Source organism: Nematostella vectensis, chromosome 13 (genome assembly GCF_932526225.1).
Source record: "Nematostella vectensis chromosome 13, jaNemVect1.1, whole genome shotgun sequence".
In the NCBI taxonomy this organism is placed as follows: Eukaryota; Metazoa; Cnidaria; class Anthozoa; order Actiniaria; family Edwardsiidae; genus Nematostella; species Nematostella vectensis.
In genome coordinates, this window is record NC_064046.1 from 8,686,917 (window position 1) to 8,697,147 (window position 10,231).

The 10,231-nt window shown below is 42.6% G+C and overlaps 1 protein-coding gene across 2 annotated transcripts; it reads right to left on the reverse strand.

Annotated features, from left to right (window-relative positions):
• Positions 1-1,103: 1,103 nt before the first annotated feature.
• LOC116602146 lies at positions 1,104-8,943 on the reverse strand. Of its 2 annotated transcripts, XM_048720557.1 has the most exons (10): positions 8,866-8,943; positions 8,661-8,778; positions 7,300-7,482; positions 6,386-6,819; positions 5,168-5,260; positions 4,209-4,757; positions 3,869-3,961; positions 3,409-3,543; positions 1,963-2,569; positions 1,104-1,639 (listed from the first exon to the last, which is right to left on the reverse strand). In XM_048720557.1, the coding sequence occupies exons 3-10, from the start codon at positions 7,466-7,468 to the stop codon at positions 1,608-1,610; spliced, it is 2,112 nt and encodes a 703-aa protein (XP_048576514.1). In that variant the 5' UTR covers positions 7,469-7,482; positions 8,661-8,778; positions 8,866-8,943; the 3' UTR covers positions 1,104-1,607. The 2 variants fall into 2 exon arrangements, with proteins under 2 accessions (XP_048576514.1, XP_048576513.1); XM_048720556.1 differs by having other exon boundaries at positions 8,661-8,936.
• Between the last annotated feature and the right edge of the window lie 1,288 nt (positions 8,944-10,231).

Consider the following 10,231-nt stretch of genomic DNA (forward strand, 5'->3'; position numbering starts at 1 on the left):
CTCTGTTTCATCATAATTTTGATTGTTCACGAGCGTAACTATCTACGCGCACAGCTCTGTTTCTTCATAATTCTGATTTTTTACGCGCGTATCTTCATTATCTGCGCAAACTGCACTGTTTCATAATTCTGACTGTTCACGCGCGTCTCTTCATTATCTACACGCACTGCTCTGTTTCATAATATGATTTGTACCCGCGTATCTTCATTACCTACGCGCACTGCTCTTTATTTAATAATTCCGATTGTTCACGCGCGTCTCTTCATTATCTACGCGCACTGCTCTTTCATAATAATTCCGATTGTTCAGGCGCGTCTCTTCATTATCTACGCGCACTGCTCTTTATTACATCATAATTCCGATTTTTCACGCGCGTCTCTTCATTATCTACGCGCACTGCTCTTTATTTCATAATTCCGATTGTTCTCGTACGTCTCTCTACGCGGCGCACTGCTTTTTGTTTCATAATTCTGATGTTTTTACGCGCGTTTTATTATCTACGCGCACGTCTTTCTGCTCCATCATAATACTGATTTTTAACGCGCGTCTCTTCATTATTTGCGCGAACTGCTCTTTGTTTTATCATAATTCTGATTGGTTAGGCGCGTCTCTATCATCCAAGCGTACTGCTGTTTCATAATTCTGATTTTTTACGCGCGTCTCTTACGCGCACTTCTCTCTGAATCATCACAATCCATTGCTGACGCGCGTCTCTTCATTATCTACACGCACTGCTCTATGTCATCATATTTCTGATTTTTTACGCGCGTCTCTGCATTATCTACGCGAACTGCTGTTTTATCATAATTCTGATTGTTCACGCGCGTCTCTATTATCTACGCGCACTGCTTTTTGTTTCATCATAATTCTGAATGTTTACGCGCGTTTCTTTAATATGCAAGCGTACTGCTCTTTCATAATTCTGATTGTTCATTTGCGTCTCTTCACTTTCTACGCGCACTGTTCTGTTTCATCACAATTCTGATTGTTCACGCGCGTCTCTTCATTATCTACGCGCATTCTGTTTCATCAAAATTCTGATTGTTCACGCGCGTCTCTTCATTATCTACGCGCATCCTGTTTCATCAAAATTCTGAGAGGCCAACAATAAAATGGATATTTATTGTACATGACAGCAGCAGCAAAAATTAGACACATAAAAGTAGGTACATAAAAACGTCTACCATTCTCAAGGTGACGCATCTCTAATAAAAAGCCACAATTTTAATCGTTTAAAATAATTTGAAACTCGCTCAATCTCAAACTCAATCAAGATTGACCTTGGTATTACAGTATAGGGGTCACTAAAATGATCACGCAATAAAGTTCTCTTTCTAAAATACTTCCTCATCCCCGGTTACTGCAAATAATCAATTTGCTAAATAAAAATATAAAAAATATTAAAAGAATGGCTCATGTAATATAATTACAAGTTTCTACAGTATTTATACTAATAGAGGTTAAAAAGCATGCATTTGATGGATTTTTCATCTAAGAATTTAAAAGACTAATATGTCGAAAAATTTAAACGTGGTGCTCAGCGGAGTCTCGAGATTGCTGGCGCCTTAAACTATCTGCCGAGGAGTGACGGGCCAGAGGCGTTAGGATCACACACAAATGATATCCGATAAGTCGATATCTGAAAAAAAAAACAGTTATTGACAACTATGTTTAAAGCAAAATGCAACGCATTGTATAAAAAAAATAGTTTTCATGAAAATAAAGCCAATTGTATACCAGAAAACCACGAGCACACTCGCTTAAGTATCATTCTACAAAACCCGGGTAACACAATTTTGTGACTTTAACTCAATCGCTTTCTTCGTATTTGTGCTTTGTCTTAATATTTTGAGTCTAGCGGGTTTTGTGCAAAAACACTGGCGGTTGTTCTAAGCAGCAACCCGGTGCGCAATGCATCACGGTGCTGTAATGCAGTACAGTTTGCTATCACGTGACACTTACCCTGATTCCACCGTAGGTTGTCCTGCGGTGATCTCGCCCTAGTCCCGTGGGTAGAGCGGCATGGCTCGGCCAGGAGTCTGAAGTCCCTATCCAGTGTCTCTTCACTGTAAGCGCTACGTAAACTGGGCGTGACGTCACCGCTATCTGTCAACTCGCTATCAAGAGACAACGAGTGACATCTGTCACGCTCGTCGCGGTCACGCAACGAGTGACATATGTCACGCTTGTCCTGGTCACGCAACGAGTGATATCTGTCACGCTCGTCGTGGTCACGCAACGAGTGACATCTGTCACGCTCGTCACGTCCAGCTTGTGAAAAATCGCGATGAACGGACGGGAGACTTTGCGCTCCGACAGGACTTGCTTCTCCCGGAATCTCCCGAATGCTTCCAAAAGAGCCCCATTTGTCACCCGGGTCATCGAGTAACTGCAGGGGGGGTGAGGAGCTCTGTGTACAAAGGCGAGACGGAAAGGTACTAGAGCGGGCGTGGTTTCTGAAGGAAGCATTTCCTGGCAGCTGATCTATCTTGGTGGTTTCTATTCCAGATTTACGGGAAACCTGTGGTGCGGACGGATCACTGCTTGGATGGCTCACACTGTTCAACCTCTGTGAATCAAAACAAGACTAATGTCAAGTCAGTGTTGATGTGACTAATGTCCGGTCAGTGTTGATGTGACTAATGTCAGGTCAGGGTTGATGTGACTAATGTCCGGTCAGTGTTGATGTGTCTAATGTCAGGCCAGGGTTGATGTGACTAATGTCCGGTCAGTGTTGATGTGACTAATGTCAGGTCAGGGTTGATGTGTCTAATGTCCGGTCAGTGTTGATGTGTCTAATGTCAGGCCAGGGTTGATGTGACTAATGTCCGGTCAGTGTTGATGTGTCTAATGTCAGGTCAGGGTTGATGTGACTAATGTCCGGTCAGTGTTGATGTGACTAATGTCAGGTCAGGGTTGATGTGACTAATGTCCGGTCAGTGTTGATGTGTCTAATGTCAGGTCAGTGTTGATGTGACTAATGTCAGGTCAGGGTTGATGTGACTAATGTCAGGTCAGTGTTGATGTGACTAATGTCAGGTCAGGGTTGATGTGACTAATGTCCGGTCAGTGTTGATGTGTCTAATGTCAGGTCAGGGTTGATGTGACTAATGTCCGGTCAGTGTTGATGTGTCTAATGTCAGGTCAGGGTTGATGTGACTAATGTCCGGTCAGTGTTGATGTGTCTAATGTCAGGTCAGGGTTGATGTGACTAATGTCCGGTCAGTGTTGATGTGTCTAATGTCAGGTCAGGGTTGCGGGTAGTTTGTTGCCGATTTGTCAGTGCGCCAAAAGGGACTTGCGCTGTCTGTCCAGTGATAGTTTAATTTCATAAAGCAAAGGACCTAACCTCTTGTTATTTCGGACGATTTAAGGATTACAAACAGTCTCTTACTACCTCCACTTTACCTCTAATTCAGGTAGTCTCCATTCTTCCCGCGGCGGCCAGGTTGTGAGAAGGGACTGGGCCTCCACTGCCTCCAGATAGTTGTCCCGGATGGAGGGGACATACCAACGCGACTGCGACTTATCCGATTCGTTACGCTAGAAGACAGAAAGCGGGTTTATAATTAGACAAGCTAAACAAAGAGATGGAAAACAAATGATTACACTCCTAATCACGGAAATTTAACGACACAGTCAAACCCGCAGATTTCGGCCCTCATTCAAATTCAGCAAACTGGGTTAGGGGGGTAACTATGACATATTATTGATCTACTTGCGCAGGTCAACTCAAATTCAGTAAAATTTCCACGCCTTCGCACTAAATCTGCTGCTTCGAAATTTTAGTTATTGCGGTTTATCTCCCCATGTTTTACATTGCGCGCTGTTTTCCTATGTTTTACAGTTCGACGTTCTGTGCTTGTACCTGTACTTTCTTGGTTTTCTTCTGTTTTCGTTGTTTCATGGACTGCGTAACCGAGCGTCTTCTTCCAAATTTAAGCAGCACATTGAGAATGCACTGAAGTAAAAGGACGCATTTAACGATGAGTAAAGTACATTATGTTAATGGTTAGCTAACGTAAACCTTTCTAATTCATACTTCCCTTTTGACAAAATGCTACTCTGTGTTTGACCGATTCTCACTTCAGTAATAGTCAAAACCAATCACAAAGAAAGCAGTAGTGTTTAAACCTCTTTACTAGGATGTTTTTAAATCATGACTTACACAGGAGACAAACCTGGAAACATTATTGAGTACACAATACCTTTAAGGGTCCTTCTATATCCTTTGTAAGATCATCTTCAGACTCGGTGTCAGAGGCGTCCAACACTTCCTGACTACAGCGTCTAGCTAGCGTCTTCTTGGTCGACAAGCCCTTTCCCTCTTCCTTCTCTTCCACGGTATCCAGCACTGCGTGGCTGTACCGTCTCCTCAACTCCTTCCTCTTCTCGTGCATCTTTTTGTGTTCCTCACAGACATTATAAGCTCGCTCAGCAAGGTTATAAATTCTTTCTGTAGGAATTCCTGAGATAGGCACTTTCTGTTCAGCCCCCTGCATCTTTACAAGTTCATAGTTCAAAAGTTCGAGCTCTTTCAGAATAAGGTCTTGTTTAATTTGTGTTTTCTCGCATTCAGAGCAGTTGAAGGTGTCTGGACAAAAACTGATATCACGATTTTTAAGGTGTCCTCGTAAAGTTCCTATGACATCAATCAGGGTTGCGATGGTTTCTTGCATAAGCTTCAGGTCTTTTAGAAGTACATCAAGTTTTCTCAGGTTTTTCTTACTGCGATAGAGCTCCGTAATACTAATACTCTGACCAACAGAAAACAGATCTATTAGCATATGTTTGATCAGATAGACAGACAGACAGACAGACAGACAGACAGGCAGGCAGGCAGGCAGGCAGGCAGGCAGGCAGGCAGGCAGGCAGGCAGGCAGGCAGGCAGGCAGGCAGGCAGGCAGGCAGGCAGACAGACAGACAGGCAGGCAGGCAGGCAGGCAGGCAGGCAGGCAGGCAGGCGGGCGGGCGGGCGGACGGACGGACGGACGGACGGACGGACGGACGGACGGACGGACGGACGGACGGACAGACAGACAGACAGACAGACAGACAGACAGACAGACAGACAGACAGACAGACAGACAGACAGACAGACAGACAGACAGACGAACAGACAGACAGACAGACAGACAGACAGACAGACAGTTCAGGATGGGCTTACCTCTCTTGCAGCCCAATAGCAAGTGCCATCAGGTGAGGTTTCTTGACAAAGAAGGTATTTCCGCTTAGAGTTGCAGCTCTGGCACAAATAAATCTGCAGAAGAAATGTTTGGATTGTTTAGAACAAAAACGCAATTTCCAATTGTTTGCTGGGTTAAGCTGGGGGGTGGTGAGGGGAAGATACAGTGATATGAGTAGCAAAAAAACTAGATGGCTACCCTGTACTGAAACCCCCTCCCAAGTTTTTTTTCTGCAATGAGGAAATGACCAGTAATGGTGTGGCAGTGCTACAAGTTTTTTAATATATCTTTATTGTGCCCACACCCCCCAGTAACAATAAAACACAGCTCCACCACATGAACATACACAGCCCATAAAAGCATTAACACACTGCACCACACAAGCTGTACCCAGGGACCACCTGCACAGTGAGCCATGCACTAACACACTGCACCACACAAGCTGTACTTAGGGACCACCTGCACAGTGAGCCATGCACCAACACACTGCACCACACAATATGTACCTAGGGACCACCTGCACAGTGAGCCATGCACCAACACACTGCACCACATAAGCTGTACCTAGGGACCACCTGCACAGTGAGCCATGCACCAACACACTGCACCACATAAGCTGTACCTAGGGACAACCTGCACAGTGAGCCATGCACCAACACACTGCACCACACAAGATGTACCTAGGGACCACCTGCACAGTGAGCCATGCACCAACACACTGCACCACACAAGCTGTACCTAGGGACCACCTGCACAGTGAGCCATGCACTAACACACTGCACAACACAAGCTGTACCTAGGGACCACCTGCACAGTGAGGCATGCACTAACACACTGCACAACACAAGCTGTACCTAGGGTACACCTGCACAGTGAGGTATGCACTAACACACTGCACCACACAAGCTGTACCTATGGACTACCTGCACAGTGAGGCATGCAATAACACACTGCACCACACAAGCATTACCTAGGGACCACCTGCACAGTGAGCCATGCACTAACACACTGCACCACACAAGCTTTACCTATGCACCACCTGCACAGTGAGCCATGCACCAACACACTGCACCACCCAAGCTGTACCTAGGGACCACCTGCACAGTTAGCTATGTACTAACACACTGCACCACACAAGCTGTACCTATGGAACGTCCATAAAAGTATTTGAGGAAAAGGCAAGAAACACCAACACCTACCTGGCTGATATCATTGCACTTCATTTCTTGATTTACTTTCAAATCTCTCAGCGGCTCAGGAATGTTCAGAGTAATGCTGGGCCAAGTTGCACATTTGATATTTCTTGAAGACTTGACAAACCCTAGCATCTTCTCTGACAATCTCTTAGCCAAGTCTGATGGTAGGTAAGCCAGCAGCCTCTGTGCAACATTGTCTTTTCCGATGTTCAAGAGTGCGCTAAATAGTCTCATGATGGTTGCATTACATCCTTGTTCTCGCCTCCACAGGAGAAGAACTTGATAGGCTTTTTCACTGACTTTGTTATAATCAGCAGCTATGTTCTCAACTGAACACTCCTTTTTAAGCAGAAATCGTCCCAGCTCTCTCCAACAAGACCCAAACTCATCGCTTATTTCACGTATAAGGTTCAATTCAATAACCGTCTTCTCTTGAGCTTGAAAAATAGAAATAAGGAATGAAATATTATTTTAGCATTTTATCAAGAGCATTATGAGAAAATTGGTGCCATAGAAAGGTTTTGAAACTGTAGATAACTCCACCTTTACTCTTTCACATTTCATACCCAGGCCCATATCCAGGGGGTTGATTGGAAGGTTTTATCAAGGAAAGTACCACTGCAAGCTAGGGTGAGCTACCTAATAGAAAACGGTCCGCCAAATGGGTAAACGACCCCCCCCCCCACGCTCAAAATCCTGGCTACAGGCCTGATACCATAAGTGAAAACTGGCCTACCTTGGCTCTTTGGGTGCTACGTACCTGAAGGGGATCCAGTATTCACTAAAATTTCTTATTTGGGGGTGGGTGCCATCCCAAAGGGGAGGGGGAGGGGGCAAGAGAGGGCAGCATTAATATAGAAAACATTTAGTTGGCAAGCGATTTGTGAATTTTAGACTCCATAGTGACCTTTTATTACCTGGAGGTGGGTCAATACCCATGTTTCTAGCTTCCCTGGTCAATGGTCTCTCTATTTCAATTTTGTCAAGAACGGAAACTTCAGACACAGAGACTGCTGGTGATGAGCCCAGCATGTTTTGTAGAGAATGTGTTTGGTGGGAACATGCAGATGCACATGAGCATGCCATGGTCACAGTTCTTACTGAAAGACCAAAAACAACAACAATTAAATGGCTTTCCAAACAACAAACAGTTGGCAGTGGCTTGTGGCATCAGGGTGGCTTCTTGATTGACAGCAATTTCCCCACCCCAATCCCCTCCCTACAACAGCTTGAGACACCATAGTGCCCGGGGTTGGACTCTCCAGAAAATACATAGGTGCTTGCCCTATCTTTTAGGGTATTAAATTCTTACCAACTGCTATCTCTTAGGGGGGTGTTTTAGGATTTTTCCAATGGTGGCCCAATCGCTCGAAAGGTCAACTGATCGGTTGATACTTCAGGCTTTATTGTCAGTAACATAAAAATACAGGATCCGTCAGTCAATTAAAACAGGTTTTTTTTATGCTATCTCTTAGGGTTAAAAATTCCTTCAACAACACCCAATGTGCTATCTCTTGGCTATGGGTGAGAATTGTTGTTGACCACGCCCTTAATGCTATCCTTTAGGGTTAAAATTGAATAGCTGTCGAGCACCCCCATCTGTTTTTCCCCAAGTCCCCCCCCCCCCCCCCCCCCCTTGGGCCATAGTGTTTTCAGAATGAATGTTGATCTAAGAATGTAATAAAACAACTTTGTTGAAACCTTGCAATGTCAATCAAGAGAAAAAATAAAATTCAAAGGGTATCCCCCTCGAAATGTCCAATGAGTTTTAACATAATTAAAATACCATTATTCAAATTCAGTTCAAAAAGTCTGCCAAAGTCACTAATTTTATTGCAAAATCGCACAAATAAACTCGCAACTTGTCTTTCTTGGAATCATCGGATTAACATTGAATCTTCGAAATAATCTGATGATGAAATATTACTTTTAGCTAACGGATTAATTTAGCAACATTAGCATTAGCAACTGACCGGAAAGTTGCTAACTTCACAGAAGTTATTTCCACAGCGGCACAATAACAACAAATTTTCAAACCTTTAATGTGATTTTTATCAAATGTTTGAGAATGGTTCTTGAAATACTTTTAAAAGTAATTCATAATTAGGGGCCTGAATATAGAATCTAGATAGTCCACACAAAAAATCGATATTGCGTATTAAGATTAAAGATCATCGCAAATAATAGTTTCGAAGAAACTGGTAAAATAGGTTGAAATCAAAAACTATAGAAAAGCTACAACATATCAAAGTCGTGCTACAAGCGATGAAATACTCACATTTCTCGTCGACTACGAGCTGGTCTCTGTTAAAGCCTCATTCTAAATATTTCTACGAACTGTCGAATGGTACTCTAATTCCCGCTGCTGCATTCGAAAAGGTTACTTCATTCAGATACTAGAACAAGAAGATCAAACGAAATAAATTCAATAGTTCTAGCTTTAAGGGTGTCGTATTCTGCAATAAGCTCGGTGAAATCTGTACCAATTCAACGAACAGGAAGAGGAAATTTTCTCTCAAGATGTTATAGCAGCCAGTTGCTAGCGATCGAATTCCAGGGTGTTTCAAGCCGAAATATGTATCAAGCCGAAATATGCATTACATCATTGGCAAAGATTGCAATGATAGGAGAGGGGAGGGCAAGGAAAACAGAGCTTTGAATCAGATAGTTTCCAAAAAGTAAATAAAATAATCAATTTCGAAAACGAATTGCCCAATATGGCTTATTTAAAAACAAAATCGTTCTCATGTTTATCACAGGCTTATTTGGAAAATATTAAAAGTTTTGGGAAAATATTTTGATAAACTGCTTCATTGCACATTGTTTGATTCATTTGCATATGGACAACATGTCCTTTTGAGCGTGTCACCTGGTTTGTAGTAAATCACAAAAGATCGACTCCAGTGACGCCACACGAAAACCCAAAATTTGAGACTGGCGCCCTAGGCATAGTTTAAAATACTATGAATAATCTAAATCATTTTTACAGTTTGTTGGGGTGGATAAACCTTATTTCTTTATTTTTTTTTTTCAAAATATAGAAACCTCGTAGCAATGACAGTAAGACAGTGAATGGTGATCGCGTCTCGGGGACTATTACCGCTATGCGCTTGTGCCTATAAGCGAATAATTACTTAATTACTTATATCGCTTGTTTCTTGAAGGTTTTGTTTGCTCTAACCATTGATAAAAATCAATTTTTTATTTCCACATTTTCTGAATTTTGACCCAGAGTAGACTAGAAAGTACTTTAATTTAATTTGGTCCATTGACACGTCGTTTTCTTACCGAATTTGATCGTTGATATTTTTTTTTCTCTTTGAATCCTCCACAGACGATAAGATATACTCACTAAAATACTTCTCTTGGATGTGGATGTGTTATGCAGGCAAAACCTTCAGTGGTTTTTGTCGTATTGTCTTTTTATAAAGATATGGACGATTGATTTGCCGCTTTTTTTGTTCTCCCAGCAAAATCATATGACGCGAAATTGTCAAACACAGGGAGTTTGAAACCGATTTTCCGTAAATAAATAATAATTTAGATTTATTGTAGGTTAAAATGCCATTTTGACGTCAAGCTTGATAAGTTCGGAAGTTAAAAGCAAGTTGTTGATGGCCCTTTTACAGATCGACTCATTATTCCGAGTTTTAGCGGCGAATACTGTCCATTCGTTCTTATGAAGTCCCCGACATGTATATAGTAATGCAGATGTGGTTTGAGAACATATCACCAAGTTAACATAAATAGTTTACGCTATTTTGGCACTATCTATATATAATTTTTACTGGCGCAATGTGCGCCTGATGAATTGTGGGTAATGACGAGTTGTGGGTAATTAATTGTTGG